At 58.0% G+C, this 18,855-nt stretch overlaps 1 protein-coding gene across 1 annotated transcript; it reads left to right on the forward strand.

Moving 5' to 3' along the window:
* Positions 1-655: 655 nt before the first annotated feature.
* On the forward strand, positions 656-18,818 carry IUM83_19839 (Eukaryotic/viral aspartic protease; the record flags this gene model as incomplete). Its single annotated transcript, XM_067944907.1, has 3 exons — positions 656-1,846; positions 17,032-17,808; positions 18,801-18,818. 3 exons carry the CDS (start codon positions 656-658, stop codon positions 18,816-18,818), a joined length of 1,986 nt encoding a protein of 661 aa, XP_067789545.1.
* Between the last annotated feature and the right edge of the window lie 37 nt (positions 18,819-18,855).

The following is an 18,855-nucleotide window of genomic DNA, read 5'->3' on the forward strand; positions in this document are numbered from 1 at the left end:
GGTCTGGAGGACCCCGTCTCAGAGATCAAGCATCATAAATCAGGGTATGCGTCATTGAAGCAGGGTTAGGCATGGAACCGTAGCTTAGCAATCTTCAAGTACTCAGTCGGTAGCATAGCATAGGTGTAAGGCTCAGTCCCGAATCTTCTTTGTGCCGCTCAAGTGGATTTCTCCCTTTCGGTCCAAGGCCTCCGAGTGCCGACAAGCAGAGCCGCCCCGATAACGCGGCCCCCCGTCCCTCGGTCGCCGGTGCACGCACCCTCAGACCCGTGCCCAACAGGAGGGACACGTTAAACGATACCGTCCAAGCACGCCCGATAACGCGTCGCTGAAGGCGAAGACCCGTGCCGGCCCCGATAACGCCACCCACCCCCAAGGACGCGACGCACCGATAACTGCACGTGTTCAAGGGCAAGAAAGGAGAAAATACGGATCAAGGACAAGACCGTCCCAGTAAAGAAGCCTTCACGCTCCAAGCTTGAGCTACTCGTTACCCTATCCTGAGATACGCTACTCAAGTCCCGGGGAAATACCCGACGCGCCCACCGACAGCGGACGCGACGGGTTTGTGCGAGGACGACTTTGCAGATTTCTGTGAGGGCGCTACTCCACAATGGTGCCGCGACCCGGGAGTACTACTCCGGAACACGGAGTAATGATCAAGCAAGAACCTAGAGTGGATGCGCCGTCGATTGGAAGGTCGTCGACGGCAAGTGAGCAAGAGAGACCGGACGCGTCGTGGAGCTCGGAGGGTACCTTCACGACAGGCCATGGTGCCAGCGACGAACACGAGGGCTACGATGAACAGTTTGCCGTTCCCGATGTGGCTCCCCACGGAGCCACCCCGGACCTCGGTTCACGCCGAGGTCCGACCGGTCTGAAGCCTGAGAAGGCGGAAGACCAAAACCCACCCACCACCAAGGCCGCCGCCAAGCGCAAGCCCAAGAAGAAGAAGAAGCTGCGCGCCCCGGAATCCGCCGACGAGGAGCTGCCCAAGACGGGAGGCAAGAACGCGGGACGCCAATACACGGAGGAGGAACTGGACTATGTCTTAGGCAAGACACAGTTAGCTCGCCTGCTAGAACGCGACCCGATTCTGAGGTTCGTCCGTCCCAAGTTGATCAACGAGCTCACCGGACCGATCCAAGAACCGGACTGGGAGAGCATCACGGACGTGCGGATGGCAGTGCACGCGCTCTTCGGTATGCTCTTCGGTATGCTTCGTGAGTCGGTCTTCGTGCTGGGTGCGTTCGAAATGGAGAGAGTGTTCGACTGGGAGCTGGCGTCCTGGAAGGACTCGATCAAAGCTATGATGGGCCCCTTGGCTGGGTTAGTCGGGATGGTCAAACGCGAGGCCAAACCGCCCCGCGTCGATCAGGTGGTGGTTCCACCGCCTCTGCTACGACCCCAATACCAGTCGAGTGTGGGCTCGGCCAGCAGCATTGAGTCCCCAAAGCGAATGCCGATGCCAGGTCGTCCGCCGCGAATCATGCAACTGACAACTGCACCAACGCGGACGGAGACCCCGTCCCCTGAAGAGAACGTGATCCCTAGAGCATTGGAAGACGCGATCATCCGACTGATGCGGTCGACGATGATGCGCACCACGAGTGTGCCAACTCGCACCGAGCCGGCACCGACTGTCAGGACGATGCCACAAGTGACGACCCCGCGAGAACCGGCGGACGTTGCCATGGAATCCGTGAGTTCACGATCGACGCCCAGGTCCAAGCGCCAGGCGCGCGATCAAGACGAGGATCCGGAAAACTTGTTCGATCTGGAACCCGGGACGCCGGGAACCGCGGCCGCGGCCTCAACCGCGACGGCCGGAACGGGTCTCACCCGAGTACGTCTCTCCGCGGTTTCTGAACTCAAGGAATTCCACGGCCGAGACGCCAGCGAAGAGAAAGCTCGAGCATGGTTCAACCGGGTAAAGTCCGCGTCGCGTCGCGACGGAATGACCGGAGAAGAAGTGTGTGCGCTGTTCGGAGACTTGATGGCCGGCCCCGCCCGCCAGTGGTACTTGCAGCTATCCAAGAACGTCTGGAAGTCATGGACTGACCTCACGGAACAGTTCAGGATCCAGTACTGCGGCAAAGGCGTGTCCATGGCAAGTCGCTACTACCATGCATCGAAGCACCCCGACGAAACTCCGCTGGAGTACTTGTACAGGCTCAACGTGGCGGCGGTGCGGGCCAAAATCCCCTATGCGGACGGAACAGCCGAAGAGCAACGGGAGCACGTGGAGTTATTCATCAACACCCTTGGGTCCCAGGAACAAGAGTTGGCATCCCGTCTCACGCTCATGGAAGTCCCAGACGCGAACGCCCTGGAGAAGAAACTGCGCGCTCGACAACGAGGGCTCGCTCATCAGAAGAAGGCACTCTTCGGGTCAAACAAGTTCCGACAGAAGGGACCAGTCTCGTCGGCGCCACCCCCGCGGGCGGTGCACGCGATCCATGCCGCGACAGACGGCTACGACTCGGGGCGAGAATGTTGTGACAGCGAAGGCCAGTTGTACGATTTTCTCCGGCAACGCACGGGACGTAACGGGTTCGAGGCGATGCAGTCGCACGAGAGCGCGGTGGACGGGCCGGTTCCCGATGGGGGGGACGGCCTGAGTGGTGTGGTGGAAGTCGACCGGAAGGCCGTCGACGGGAGGAAGGGTGGAACCCTCGCCTCTGGGAGTGGCCAGGGCGAGGACGATGGGTAGATGGGAAGTCTGGAGGACCGGCCAGTCGGCCGAAGATGGGACGACGGAGGGTCGTCTCATAAGAAAAGAGTGGAAAGAAACAACGGAAGAAACCAAACGCGGAAGAATTGCAACGACGATATATTGAAGTTAGGAGGCTACAGTGGCCTACTGAATGAGGACGCCTAGATCGCTTGGACGAACTTGCCGCGAAGTCGAGCAAGGGCGTACGCTGGGTGAGCACGCCCCACTGCGCAATTTCCGCGTGCGTCGGGCTGGCCACGGAAGAAACGACGCCATGGCTCGCTCGAGTTGATGGCGTCCAGAGCCTCCTGCAAGGTCGCGTGCTCCACGCCCGGATACCACCTCCCGACGGTCGACCTGGACGGTGGAAACTGCAAGAACAGCGGGTCCAGCAAGTGGTCCAAGTCCGCGAGCCCTCGCCCAGATAGCTCTAGGACGGACTGGACGACTCGAGCCCAGTGATCCCCCGCATGAGACCGGCGAGAGTTGCGTCAACGGCGCCAAGAATTCCAGGTTGCGTTGGCAGGGATGAGCAACTCGTGGGTGCCCTCCCAGTAGGCTTCGGCCAATGGTCCAAATGCCACCGATACCGGGTCAGCACAGTCTGGAAGGACGCGTCCCCGGCCGCGAAGGTAAACGTCTCCGTGGGTTGGGTCAAATTGACGCGCCGACTCGGTTTCGCGCTGGCTTCGAATGAGCTGGTCTCGCACGTCGCGGAGCTCTTCGTCCACGGCGTCACGCTGACGTCCGTGCTCGACAGACTCGCTCGAAGCCTGGTCACGTTCAGCCATTGCCGTCGCAAGCTGCGCGTTCACGGCGGACAGGGTCGCCCGCGTGCTTGCGAGGTCGGCTTGAATGGTGGTCATCTCGCGATCGGGATGCGCTTGAGCGTCTGGTAACGAAGTAGACGATACACTGGGGACAGTCGGCGGGGAAGTGACGAGGGCGAGGCGAACCTCCAACTCAGCTACGCGAGTCTGCGCGGCCCTGAGCTCGTCCTGCAGACCACACTCGTACTCAACAGACGACTGCTCGAGGACGCGGTACCGAGCCTCGTAACTATCGGCGTGATCCGCACGGTCGCGAAGGTGGGCGGCGACGTCTCCTAGCCGGCCGTTCTCGCGCTGCAAACTCTCATGTCTCTCGTGCAACTCGTTCACAGTCACCGCCCCAGATCAAAGCCTTCACGGGCTCGCTGCCCGGTTGCGGTCATGTCGCGTCGACGCGTGAGCGGCCAGACCGGCGTTATAAGCCGTGGTCAGCTCGGAGTACTCGCGCAACCTGGCGACCTCGTGCTCCAATCCGGTGGCGTCGATCAGAGTGACGCCACCGATATATTGGGGTCTTCAATCGATGGTAGCTGGACGGAGGACGCTTGCGGGACCGGAGGATGGCGCGTACCCAACGCGCAGACGCAACAACTGCCAGAATCGACGTCTTCGGGGCCGACGTCAACTGTAGAGCCACTGCTCCCGCTATCGGGGCTGGACGGCAGGCGAAGACCCACGTGAAGACGGAGGGGATGCCCGGGAAGCCTGCCAGGCAAGCATGACACAGATGAGCAGAGAGAGAAGGCGACATACGGGTTCTGCTGCAACGCACCCACCTGGGGAGTGCGCGCGTGCACCAGCGGGACGGCTGTGGTGAAGCAGACCGCGAGATGAGAAGTGATGAGCGAGGCGCGCCAGAGGACCGTTGCCCAGAATGAAAGAACGCGACCTGTACGGAATCTTCTGCGGAAAGGGTGAAAGACACCTCAGATGCCAAGTCGGGGTCGGAGCTGTCATTCAGGGCTCTAAGAAGACCCCATTTTAGTGACACCCCGCTTGAGTGACCCGTCTCAGGTCTGGGACGACCCCGTCCTAGGAACCCCTGAGACGCGGTCTGGAGGACCCCGTCTCAGAGATCCAGCATCTTAAATCAGGGCATGCGTCATCGAAGTAGGGTTAGGCATGGAACCGTAGCTAGCAATCTTCAAGTAGTCAGTCGGTAGCATAGGATAGGTGTAAGGCTCAGTCCCGAATCTTCTTTGTGCCGCTCAAGTGGATTTCTCCATTTCGGTCCAAGGCTTCCGAGTGCCGGCAAGCAGAGACGCCCCGATAACGCGGCCCCCCGTCCCTCGGTCGTCGGTGCACGCACCCTCAGACCCGTGCCCAACAGGAGGGACACGTTAAGCGATACACTCGCGCACTCCCCAGGTGGGTGCGTTGCAGCAGAACCCGTATGTCTCCTTCTCTCCCTGCTTATCTGTGTCATGCTTGCCTGGCAGGCTTCCCGCACATCCCCTCCGTCTTCACGTGGGTCTTCGCCTGCCGTCCAGCCTCGATAGCGGGAGCAGTGGCTCTACAGTTGACGTCGGCCCCGAAGACGTCGATTCTGGCAGTTGTCGCGTCTGCGCGTTGGGTACGCGCCATCCTCCGGTCCCGCAAGCGTCCTCCGTCCAGCTACCATCGATTGAAGACCCCGATATATCGGTGGCGTCACTCTTGATCGACACCACCGGTTTGGAGCACGAGGTCGCCAGGTTGCGCGAGTACTGCGAGCTGGCCACGGCTTACAACGCCGGTCTGGCCGCTCACGCGTCGACGCGGCATGACCGCAATCGGGCGCTATGGCAGCGAGCCCGTGAAGGCTTTGATCTGGGCGCGGCGACTGTGAACGAATTGCACGAGAGGCTTGACAATTTGCAGCGCGAGAACGGCCGGCTAGAAGACGTCGCCGCCTATCTTCGCGACCGTGCGGGTCACGCCGATAGTTACGAGACTCCTTACCGCGTCCTCGAGCAGTCGTCTCTTGAATACAGTATGGTCTGCAGGACGAGCTCAAGGCCGCGCAGACTCGCGTAGCTGAGTTGGAGGCTCGCCTCGCCCTCATCACTTCCCCGCCGACCGTCCCCAGTGTATCGTCTACTTCGTTACCAGACGCTCAAGCGCTTCCTGATCGCGAGATGACCGCCGTTCAAACCGACCTCGAAAGTAAGCGGGCGACCCTATCCGCCGTGAACGCGCAGCTTGCGACGGCAATGGCTGAGCATGACCAGGCGTTGAGCGAATCTGTCGAGCACGGTCGTCAGCGCGACGCCGTGGCCGGAGAGCTCCGCGACGCGCGAGACCAGCTCGTGCGAAGCCAGCGCGAAACTGAGTCGGCACATCAATTAAACACACCCTTGGAAGCCGACGTCCGTCGCGTGAACGTGTTGCTGGTCCCTCACGCGGAGGAGCGCCAACGCGAATTGGCCCGGATCCGCGACGGTCTTCGTGAGGCGCGTGATCAAGCCGCGAGGCAGCAAACGACGGGTGCCGCACGCGTTCATCGTCTCAGCTCCCGGGTGGTTGGGCTCGAGGAGGGACTCGCGCGGACGCTCCGTGATCGTGACGAACGAGCAGCTGTTTGGCGGTGTCTGTTGCGCGAGGCGCCTCTGGGACGCGAACAAGCTCGGTGCGTATGCGACCTGTTTTCCGGCCGGCTGGCGTCCGTAATCACGTCCGTCGGGGGGTCCATGAACACAGCGGACTTGATCCATAGCCTCGAGGCACAGGTTGAGGCCGAGGCTAGGCGCGCCGTTCCCCTCCCTCCAGATGATGTCGCCTTGGCGGTGGCTGCCGGTGGCTCAACGGGGTCTGGTTCCACGTCCTCGGGGTCGTCCGCGTCTGTGGTTGCGACATCTTTGTCGACTCCCGCGGGGGGACCTTCGTCCACTACGGCCTCTGGCGCCCCTGCTAACCTTGACCAGCCTTCGCCTCCTGCACCGTCGAGTGTCGCGTCATCGTATACGGTCCCGCCGCGGTCGGCACCTGCCGGTCTTTCGTCTACTCCGGCGGCGCGTCAGCGCATTCGATCTACGGCGAGTACTTACGGTCCTGCTGCGACCCGTTCGGCGTCCAGTTCAGCGCCGGCGACCCCGCGTCGCAGTCGTCGTGCATCGACGGCGATCGACACTGCCGCTTCCGCCAGTGCTGCCGCGGCCCAGCGGCGGCGTCCAAGTGCGTCTCCCGGCGATCCTGCGCAGCGTGCACGTGCGTCTTCTCCGCCGAGGTCCTCCAGTGGAGATTCGTCGCCGCGCCATGTTCGGCGACCGAAGCGCCGGCGTCTTAGGCGCTATGCCTCCCGCTCTCGGTCCCTCTCGGGGTCTGACACTTCACCCCTTGGGTCGTCCGGGGCACCGGCCAGTCCGAGTACGTATTCGGACACTGGCGGCGAGTCGCAGGCTGAGTTTAGAGCGGGTCCTCCGGCGGGTGCCCGCGACGGTTCTGTGGGCGGCAGCGCTGCTTCCGGCGGCGCGGAGAGCGACGAGTCCTCCTCATCCAGCGCTTCATCGCCTAGTTCCTCGTCCTCTAGCTCGACGCCGACCCTTGCACTTGCTGGCGATGTCGCCTTGCCGTTCTTTGCTCCGTGTATTCCTCCGCTGCGGAACGGATGGGAGTGGACTCGTCGGCGCTATCGCCCCTGCCCGAGCGGCCTTCGTCAGCTACGTCTGGGGGGTTTGTCGGTGCGTGGTCGGTCTACATACCACTTCGCGATTGACAAGTTTGCTGACTACCGCTTCAACCAAGAGTTTGGTCGTTGGGAAGTTCTCGTCTCATGGCAAGGTCTGCAATCTATCGAGGATTCCTGGGAGCCGTTCACTGATCTGCTGCAAGATGTGCCGACAACAGTGCGCGACTACATCAATTCGATCGATGACGAGGATTTGCGCCGCCAGCTTGAATAACGCTCCAGACACAATCGAGCTTTGGAGGGCAATGTCGCCATATCGCGGTCAAGATCTCGGTGCTGGTGCAGCATAAACGTCGAGACTGGCCAACGGCAACAACGGAGTGATGCCGCCGGCCAGCAAGCGCTCTGTAAGCGCACGCTCTGAATTCCACTTGGCTCAAGGCACGCAGCCCGAACAAACAGTGGGCGATGGCACGCGCCCACCACTGCATGAAGGCACGACCTGAACGACAACACAAGAGCTGAAGGAGACTAGCTAGTTCAGGTCTTTCATCCGCTTTTATTTTTCTCATTAATCAACTTACCTTCTTCGAAACATCCCGGGTTTCGCGACAAAGAGTTGCAGAATTTGTGGTGTGATCGGCTCTTTCTGTGTTGGTGGCCACGACACCCGCTGCATCCCTGGCATTACCAGTTGGTGTCCGGCATGCAGTCCGACAGTCGAGCCTCTGTACCTCCGATGATACCACGCAATTTGGCTGAGTTTGGACAAAATGGTGCTGGAAGCGTTTCCTCGTTGGCCATTGTGTGGTAGCCACAGGGATACAGCGAACAGGACCAGCTGATGCGATTCGTTGTCGTCTGTGTTGTGTATCCAGGGAGAGTATCCATGTTCGCTGCACCAGCTAGTCCACTCGTTCCACGTCGCAGTGTATTCCCTCTGACTGTCGGTGGTGAGTGATTTGGCTTGCAGGTCATCGAGAACGTTCTGTAGATGTGTCGGAGTTGGCTCGGAATTTGGTCCTGTGTCCATGACGAAGTAAAGTTAGGCCATATTGTATTGTGGGGCGCTGTCCACGCGCGTGATCCGGCATCGGCTAGAGTATTACATGCGCCCGGAACTTGACCGGCGGAATTCGAAATCCAAGTGTGGCTTCTGCGAAGCCAATTGCGCGATTTAGCTCCTGAGAGAGAGTTATTGCTGTCCAAATTATTCGTCCATGCGGCCGCACTAGTGTTGTCGGTCCAGGCCCGTACATGGGTGAGAGAACCCGGTTTTGGTTTCCATTTTGGTCCCCATATCCAGCATGCTAGTGTGACACAAAGTTGCTCCCTGACGTTAATGTTGAAAGTGTTGGCACCGGTTGCGTGTGCGATCAATGTTATCTCCTCGACGTTAAACTTTAGCTGGATGTAGCGGCGGCGAGTGGCGTCTAGTACGGCTAGTCCTTGGTTGCTTGAGTCCATGTATAAATGAACATCAATTGTGGGGTTTGCGCAGAACGTTGACGTTGGTAGTGACCACCATTGACCCTGTGTTAGAATAATGCCGCACCACTCCAAATCTCGCCGCATTGAGGTATTAATTCTGATAAATCCCCATCGTGACAGCTTAGATCAAACTGGAGGCGCTGGTAGAACGGATTGGTGCTGCGATGACACATAGTAACGTGCCAGAGACTACCCAGGAGACACTGAGGCTCGTGTTTCGAGATTTTCGCTTTTTTCCCAGCCTGTGTTACTCGCAGCCGAGCCTTTTGTAGTTTTTCCGTTGGCATCGAGACTGTGCGCGAGATCGTACCAAATTCTGAGCCCAGTACTTCAATGTTCATGCTACAGTGAGAAAACGTTTTCTCATTGCCCGTGGCCCGAGCACAGCCATCATAGCAAGCCGTAGGGCGGTTGCTACTGATTCTAGGCGGCCGGAAGTATCTGGTTCTACCAAGATGTGATCGTTGACCCATTCATATGAAAAGAATGGTGTCGTGTCGTCCACATTTGATGATAATGAGGCTGGGCTTTCCCGACCAACGAGCCACGATAGAGCCCCTCCGAACGCTCCGTAAAACGCAGGAGATCCTGTCTAGCCGAATGGTGCAGTCATGGCGACGATATCGATACCGAGCTGGGCCAGTTTTGCTCCCATCCATTTGGCGCTCCTGGAAATCATCATTAAGTGCCGGAAGGCGCTTTTACGTCTCCTTTGAGGATGTACACCACCACAGCTGGGTTCATCTCGTAACATTCTTCGATTCGTCTGGCGATTGCAGCCCATGACGATAATGTATCACCGGAAAACTGTCTTTATCTGATGCATCGTTTGCTGACGCACCGTTCGGGAAGGATAAGTCATGGATTAGCCGTGTTTCGAGTCGAGAACCCGTGTTAGCTTTCGGTACTGCTCCCAGCGGGCTGATTTGGATGTTGGATATTAACTTGAGTATCGACTCGTCTAGTACCAAGTATTGATCTCTATCTTGTCCTTCACGGATGCTTTTAATGATCGTGTTGATGTGTCGATCCGCCGACTTGTGGTTTGAGGGGGCATTTTGTTGGTCAGGCAGCTCGATTTTCCACGCCGGGTTGATACCACTTAATGCCGCCTCGCACACCAAGTCGCAGTACCAGTATCCGGTCAGAAGCCGGCGGAGGCGTTTTGGCGATAATGCCTTATTGGGCCGCGGGTCGGACGGACTGACCTCGCACTAATTCCACGACTTGCTGGAGTTTGAACCCGTGCTTAATAATCAGAGCAGAGAAAGTCTCTGTAGTGGGTCTACCTTGACTTACTACTTTCGCTTTGTCGTTGCGCTACGTGTATGAGGAAGCGTAGGTACTGAGGAATAATTTGGGTTAATTATACTTGAACACACAAATATAATTTCAATCAAATAAAGACTCAAAGTGACTTAGATTAGGTAAAATGAGAACTATATTGCTTGTAAATTGATCTTCCTCCTAAATCTGCTAAAACTGTTTATCATCTATGAAAGGGGTTAACAGCGGCTGGCTGTCAGAGCCCCGCTAATATGCATGTCTCTGATTGGTAGAAAGATGCTGCTTTCTACCAATAGGGTCTTTGGGTATGTGTGGACCACTCATTGTGGTGGTACACTTCAATGTATCCATTGGTGTGTCTTACACCAAGGTGAGGAAGTATCCAAAACTTTTAACAGATAACCTATCTGTTAAATTCACAAGTGGCTTGCAGCCACTTGTGCGTGTAACCCCGTTACAAAATATAGCTACTCGGAAGCTGGAAATTCGGGAGGGTACGTTTTGAACCACGCCGAACTTGACTATAGTGCCCAGCCATATGGTTTAACATCAATATTCAACCAATCAGCTATTAGCATTCGCGGTTGACGACATACAAACCGTATTGACGCAGAAATTTGGCTGGTGCTAACAGGCAGCTATATAGTCACTTTTTACAAACTTCTACCACCCAAAAGCATATGGGTTGTAGCCAATGCGTTCTCGGAACGATCTCATACTACATTCAAGTAAATATAAGCGGAAACGAACACGCTAAAAAGGTTGCGCTGCGAGCTTAAACAAGCGGAATAAATACGCCCTTTCAGCGTCTCACACGTGATGGTGCATCGTTGCCTGTCAAACGTGTCGCCCAAAACATATGGTGTACTATGGTGGGCTGTCTGAGTATGTCTTAGCATCGGTCAGGCGGCTGGGCGGTCTCTCACGAGGCGCGTGTTGATGCTGTGTTAAATTCACAAGTGGCTTGTAGCCACTTGTACGTGTAACCCTGTTACACCATCCCCCTCTTAAGGTCAGACGCGCGGGGTCTCCGCACGTCAATCTTCGGAATTGACCATTCGTCAATTCTCCGCGTTTGGAGAAGAAATCCGCGCTCATTCAACGATGAGCGCGCCTCAGAAGAAGTCCGCAAAGTCGGCGGAGAGTCATCTCTCCATCGATGACTACTTCGAACGCCAGACTGCGAAGTAAGGCGACGTCGTCGACTTCGGCGACGACGATGAAGACATGGAAGACGAGAAGGACTCGTCCTCAAAGCACAAAGACTCAGTGTCGAGCGAGTCGCTCGACCCTCACGCCAAGAACGTTCGCCCTCGTGAAGGGGACGAATCGGACGCTTCGAGTTCGAAGCGTTCGCGTACTGAGAGCGATACCCCACTCGCTTCCGCTGGGGCTCTCAGTACTCCGCGCGCTGCTGCTGCAGCGCGTGATGTCAAAGCTCAAGGCTCTCCGCGCGCTGCAGGTGCAGCGCGCGATCCGTGGATGCCGTCCGCGTCCGAGATCGCGGACCGGTATGGGAACTCGGTACCTCCGAATGAGGTGCCGCTGTACGTATGCAGCGCCATCAAAGATGACGCTGTGGCTGCCGAGCTGCACTTTGATGCGGAAACGCATCAAAGGCGCGATTACTACATCGGACTCTCCATGAGCTCCGATGGTTTCAAAGCAAGAAGACCTCTTCTCCCAGCAAAGTGCCCGAATGGCAGGCACTTTGTCAAAGCTGGAACGCCTTTGTTGAGAACTTCAACAAGAGGCCGAGTGCTTACCGTGATCGGATTAAGCAAGCGCGTGATCGCTTCGAGACGTACTCGAAGCGTGGAAAGCTGGAGCAACTTCATGTTGCTGTTGAGGAGGCAAATGTGGCGTGCGCTGTGCCCGAGGGCTTTCAGTGCACGAAGTGCTTTCCAGGCGCGGTCCGCTTGAGCGACCGCGACCTGAACGGGTACACGTCGTTCCGTGTGCCCGAGAGTCTCAAAGAGCTCCGTGCTAAGTTCTTAGCACGTGAGGGTTCGGGCGATAGCGATGATCGCAGCGCTCGTGTTACTTCCGCTGTGCCAGCGCGTACTGCTCCTCGTACGCCCTCACCATTTCCGGAACGTCCTCCAGCAAGACGTTCCGCGGCTCCCATGTATCTCGATGGGGAGGAAATCCTCTCCAACGAATACGAAAACGAGCCCCTTGAGGGTTCGTTTTCGGGATACTATGGTCAACAATCCGCTCAACAATCCAGCGGGTTGAGCCGCGGGCATCACGGATCGGCGGTGGCGGGGGTGGGAACACGCCCCGGGTATGATCAGCCCCGGGCTGATCAATTCACGTCTCTCCACGACCGGGTGACCGCCGTGGAGCGTCTGCAGGGCGCTGAGTTCGCCGCCCTGAAAAAGGAGCTGGCGAACCAGAAGGACAAGTCGCAGCGGTCTCGCAGACCGCCTCGAATATCCAGGTCGAGTTGGGGACCCAGATGAAGGGGTTGCTCCAGCGCGTCCGCGCGCTGGAGGAGAGGCTGCTCGTCGCCGAGGCCAAGTCCTCCGCTTCTGCCTCGGCTCCTGCCGAGGCTTCGGGTCAGCCGAGCTAGATGGCTCGTGCTGCAGGTATGGCTTCAGCCTTCCGACGTAAAAGGTCGGATGGAGGCGCATGCTAGACGGTATGTCTAGCGTGTATGCGTTGCCGTGCCGTGCCAACACAGTGAACGGCCCGATGAAGCGCGGAGCAAGCTTGCTTGCTCCGAAATCCGAAACTGCATGTCTAGGCAAGTTTTGTGTAGCTAACAAAACTAATGAACCAACTTTAAATTCATTTGTGTTGCCTCTGCCCGCATTGTCTGCGTTCAGCTTCTGTTGATCAACAGAAGCTGCTATTGTGTCTTGGACAAACCGAATCACGGCTTGTCTTTTGGTGATGAAACTGATTGCATCCGAGCTGAAGTCATTCAGCTCGCTCTCCGCTAGAGGCCCGGTCTCTGCGTGGTTCTTTGCGGTGTCTGCGCCCTGCGCAGACCCGTGGTCGTTGGCCTTGTTGTTGGGGGAGTCTGCGCCCTGCGCAGACTCATGTGTTTGTCCATTGTTGCAGCCGACACTGTGCAAGTGTCAGCGGTTTTCTGCGGCTGTTGTATTGCAGTCGTAGATCCTCCCCCACTTAAAGTGGGAGCCATCACTCCGAGTAAACTCGGTAGGCGTGGATGCCGCATGGCATTCACGTAGAACGGTGTATGCCCGGTCGAGGCATGCACTGAGTTGGTGATGGCAAACTCTGCCATCGATAAGCACTCGCTCCAGTATTGGAACGAGTGAGCGTAGCTCTTCAACATATCGACGAGCACGCGGTTCACGCCCTCGGTTTGGCCGTCCGTCTCCGGATGGTCCGCAGTCGACATAGAAAGTTGGCTCCCAAGAAGTGTAAACACTTCTTGCCACAGGTGCGCTGTGAAGCGCGGGTCTCTGTCCGACACGATGTCGATCGGCACGCCAAGGTGTTTCAACACCATGTCGACGAACAGACGGGCCGTCTGCTTCGCGGTCACCTCTGATGGCACCGCAGCAAGATGTACCATCTTGCTGAAACGGTCGACGAAGACTACAACACCGGTATTCCCTTCGCTGTCCGGGGGAAGACCAAAGATGAAGTCCAAAGACATGGACTTCCAACACTCCGACGGAGTCGGTAGTGATTGCAGTGGAGCCTGCGCGAATGGCGCAGGCTTTACGCGTTGGCATACCTCGCAAGCACGGATGTACTTGCGCACCCACTTATACTGATGTGGAGTAGCGCCCTTACAGAAATCTGCAAAGTCGTCCTCGCACAAACCCGTCGCGTCCGCTGTCGGTGGGCGCGTCGGGTATTTCCCCAGGACTTGAGTAGCGTATCTCCGGATAGGGTAACGAGTAGCTCAAGCTTGGAGCGTTAAGTCTTCCTCACTGGGACGGTCTTCTCCTTGATCCGTCTTTTCTCCTTTCTTGCCCTTGAACACGTGCAGTTATCGGTGCGTCGCGTCCTTGGGGTGCGTGGCGTTATCGGGGCCGACGCGGTCTTGTGCGGCGCTATCGGGGCCGGCACGGGTCTTCGCCTTCAGCGACGCGTTATCGGGTGTGCTTGAGCGGTATCGTTTAACGTGTCCCTCCTGTTGGGCACGGGTCTGAGGGTGCGTGCACCGACGACCGAGGGACGGGGGGCCGCGTTATCGGGGCGGCTCTGCTTGTCGGCACTCGGAGGCCTTGGACCGAAAGGGAGAAATCCACTTGAGCGGCACAAAGAAGATTCGGGACTGAGCCTTACACCTATGCTATGCTACCGACTGAGTACTTGAAGATTGCTAAGCTACGGTTCCATGCCTAACCCTGCTTCAATGACGCATACCCTGATTTATGATGCTTGATCTCTGAGACGGGGTCCTCCAGACCGCGTCTCAGGGATTCCTAGGGCGGGGTCGTCCTAGACCTGAGACGGAGTCATTCAAGCGGGGTGTCACTAAAATGGGGTCTTCCTAGAGCCCTGAATGACGGCTCCGACCCCGACTTGGCATCTGAGGCGTCTGTCACCCTTTCCGCAGAAGATTCCGTACAGATCGCGTTCCTTCACTCTGGACAACGGTCCTCTGGCGCGCCTCGCTCGTCACTTCTCGTCTCGCGGTCTGCTTCACCACACTGATGGTACCCGTCGAAGTCGCGCGTGAGAAGGACGTATGTCTTCTCACGTCCGAGATGCCCCGCACTCGGGGCATCATGATATTTGTACATGATCCTGAGTCGCAGGTCATGTTCATTTGGCACGACAACGCGGTCCGCGTTGTAGTCGGCTGCATTGTAATGCAGTAATCTGTCGTGCACTCGAAAGCGGTGTGCACGCGCACGAAGGTGCTTGGGCAGCCTCTGACGGGACTTGTCAGAAGGCGCTGTGCCTTAGGCCAGCAAGAGCTTCGTGTCCGCGTCGTGTGCGTACGCGGCCTTCACATCGTCCAACAGAGACGATGTGGGTTTGCTCGATCGCATGACGTCAATCGCATTGACGTCAGCAGCTTCTGCGTAGTCTAGTCGACGTGATAACGCGTCGGCCACTACATTCAATCTTTCGGGTTTGTAGTCGGACCGGAAGTTATATTCGGCAAAGAATGAGAGCCATCTCGCCATTCTTTGTGATATGTGTGGCGACTTCACTGCGGTGCGCAGTGATGCATGGTCGGTGTAGACCACAAACGGTCTACTTCCAAGTAGATACACTCGGAACTTTGCGAGTGCGTATTTCATGGCAAGGTGTTCCTTGTCATGTACCGGATAGTTGCGCTCAGCTGGCTTCAGCTGACGCGATTGGTAGTAGACGACACGATCACGTCCCTCGCGATCGTGCTGCATCAACGCGCATTCGATCGCGAAGTCGGATGCGTCGCACACTACGTGAAATGGGCGATCTTGGTCAGCCACTGCCAAGATCGGCGCCTCAGTCAAGCCCTGCTTGACTGCATCGCATGCCTTTTGGCAATCGGTTGTCCACTTCCACACAGCTGCTTTCTTAAGAAGTTGTAACAGCGGGCGGGTCTTGCCCGTGTAATCTTCCACGTACTTGCACAAGTACGTGGCCAAGCCAAGGAACTGCCTCAGTTCCTTGACACTTGAAGGCGTTGGCCATTCGTTAATCACTCTGACCTTTTCCGGGTCAGGGCGAACACCATTTATCCCTACGAGATAGCCAAGGATGGGTATCTCGCTCGCCCCGAAGATACACTTCTTCAGGTTCGCGTAGAGCTTATGCTTTCGCATAAGCTCAAGTAGCTTCCGGAGATGCACCCTTTGCATCTCTACGTCAGTCTTCCCGTCCACAGCTCGGCTGTGGATGAACACATCCTCGAAGTAGCTCGGTGCGAAGTCGCGCACGGAGCGCAACAAGTGCGTCACTCACCTGTTGAAGTCACAGGGGCGTTTGTGGTGAAGCGGACCGTGAGACGAGAAGTGACGAGCGAGCCGCGCCAGAGGACCGTTGTCCAGAGTGAAGGAACGCGATCTGTACGGAATCTTCTGCGGAAAGGGTGACAGACGCCTCAGATGCCAAGGGGTCGGAGCCGTCATTCAGGGCTCTAGGAAGACCCCATTTTAGTGACACCCCGCTTGAATGACTCCGTCTCAGGTCTAGGACGACCCCGTCCTAGGAATCCCTGAGACGCGGTCTGGAGGACCCCGTCTCAGAGATCAAGCATCATAAATCAGGGTATGCGTCATTGAAGCAGGGTTAGGCATGGAACCGTAGCTTAGCAATCTTCAAGTACTCAGTCGGTAGCATAGCATAGGTGTAAGGCTCAGTCCCGAATCTTCTTTGTGCCGCTCAAGTGGATTTCTCCCTTTCGGTCCAAGGCCTCCGAGTGCCGACAAGCAGAGCCGCCCCGATAACGCGGCCCCCCGTCCCTCGGTCGCCGGTGCACGCACCCTCAGACCCGTGCCCAACAGGAGGGACACGTTAAACGATACCGCTCAAGCACACCCGATAACGCGTCGCTGAAGGCGAAGACCCGTGCCGGCCCCGATAGCGCCGCACAAGACCGCGTCGGCCCCGATAACGCCACGCACCCCAAGGACGCGACGCACCGATAACTGCACGTGTTCAAGGGCAAGAAAGGAGAAAAGACGGATCAAGGAGAAGACCGTCCCAGTGAGGAAGACTTAACGCTCCAAGCTTGAGCTACTCGTTACCCTATCCGGAGATACGCTACTCAAGTCCTGGGGAAATACCCGACGCGCCCACCGACAGCGGACGCGACGGGTTTGTGCGAGGACGACTTTGCAGATTTCTGTGAGGGCACTACTCCACAATGGTGCCACGACCCGGGAGTACTACTCCGGAAGACGGAGTAACGATCAAGCAAGAACCTGGAGTGGATGCGCCGTCGATTGGAAGGTCGTCGACGGAAGTGAGCAAGAGAGACCGGACGCGTCGTGGAGCCCGGAGGGAACCTTCACGACAGGCCATGGTGCCAGCGACGAACACGAGGGCTACGATGAACAGTTTGCCGTTCCCGATGTGGCTCCCCACGGAGCCACCCCATACCTCGGTTCATGCCGAGGTCCGACCGGTCTGAAGCCTGAGAGGCGGAAGACCAAAACCAACCCACCACCAAGGCCGCCGCCAAGCGCAAGCTCAAGAAGAAGAAGAAGAAGAAGCTGCGCGCGCCGGAATCCGCCGACGAGGAGCTGCCCAAGACGGGAGGCAAGAACGCGGGACGCCAATACACGGAGGAGGAACTGGACTATGTCTTAGACAAGACGCAGTTAGCTCGCCTGCTAGAACGCGACCCGATTCTGAGCTTCGTCCGTCCCAAGCTGATCAACGAGCTCACCGGACCGATCCAAGAACCGGACTGGGAGAGCATCACGGACGTGCGGATGGCAGTGCACGCGCTCTTCGGTATGCTTCATGAGTCGGGCTTCGTGCTGGGTGCGTTCGAAATGGAGAGAGTGTTCGACTGGGAGCCGGTGTCCTGGAAGGACTCGATCAAAGCTATGATGGGCCCCTTGGCTGGGTTAGTCGGGATGGTCAAACGCGAGGCCAAGCCGCCCCGCGTCGACCCGGGGGTGGTTCCACCGCTGCCTCTGATACGACCCCAATACCAGTCGAGTGTGGGCTCGGACAGCAGCATCGAGTCCCCAAAACGAATGCCGATGCCAGGTCGTCCGCCGCTAATCATGCAACTGACCGCTGCACCGACGCGGACGGAGACCCCGTCCCCTGAACGGAACGAGATCCCTAAAGCATTGGAAGACGCGGTAATCCGACTGATGCGGTCGACGATGATGCGCACCACGAGTGTGCCAACTCGCACCGAGCCGGCACCGACTGTCAGGACGACGCCACAAGCGACGACCCCACGAGAACCGGCGGACGTTGCCATGGAGTCCGTGAGTTCACGATCGACGCCCAGGTCCAAGCGCCAGGCGCGCGATCAAGACGAGGATCCGGAAGACTTGTTCAATCTGGAAACCGGGACGCCGGGAACCGCGGCCGCGGTCTCAACCGCGACGGCCGGAACGGGTCTCACCCGAGTACGCCTCTCCGCGTTTTCTGAACTCAAGGAATTCCACGGCCGAGACGCCAGCGAAGAGAAAGCTCGAGCATGGTTCAACCGGGTAAAGTCCGCGTCGCGTCGCGACGGAACGACGGGAAAAGAAGTGTGTGCGCTGTTCGGAGACTTGATGGCAGGCCCCGCCCGCCAGTGGTACTTGCAGTTATCCAAGAACGCCCGGAAGTCATGGACTGACCTCACGGAACAGTTCAAGATCCAGTACTGCGGCAAAGGCGTGTCCATGGCAAGTCGCTACTACCATGCATCGAAGCACCCCGACGAAACTCCGCTGGAGTACTTGTACAGGCTCAACGTGGCGGCCGTGCGGGCCAAAATCCCCTATGCGGACGGATCAGTCGAGGAGAAACGGGAGCACGTGGAGTTATTCATCAACACCCTTGGGTCCCAGGAACAAGAGTTGGTATCCCGCCTCACGCTCATGGAAGTCCCAGACGCGAACGCCCTGGAGAAGAAACTGCGCGCTCGACAACGAGGGCTCGCTCATCAGAAGAAGGCACTCTTCGGGTCAAACAAGTTTCGACAGAAGGCACCGGTCTCGCCGGCGCCACCCCCGCGGGCGGTGCACGCGATCCATGCCGCCACAGACGGCTACGACTCGGGGCGAGAAAGTTGTGACAGCGAAGGCCAGTCGTACGATTTTCTCCGGCAACGCACGGGACGTAACCGGTTCGAGGCGATGTAGTCGCACTAGAGCGCGGTGGACGGGCCTGTTCCCGATGGGGGGATGGCCTGAGTGGTGTGGTGGAAGTCGACGGGAAGGCCGTCGACGGGAGGAAGGGTGGAACCCTCGCCTTTGGGAGTGGCTAGGGCGAGGACAATGGGTAGATGGGAAGTCTGGAGGACCGGCCAGTTGGCCGAAGAT

This window comes from Phytophthora cinnamomi (assembly GCF_018691715.1).
Source record: "Phytophthora cinnamomi strain GKB4 chromosome Unknown Contig52, whole genome shotgun sequence".
Lineage (NCBI taxonomy): Eukaryota > Oomycota > Peronosporomycetes > Peronosporales > Peronosporaceae > Phytophthora > Phytophthora cinnamomi.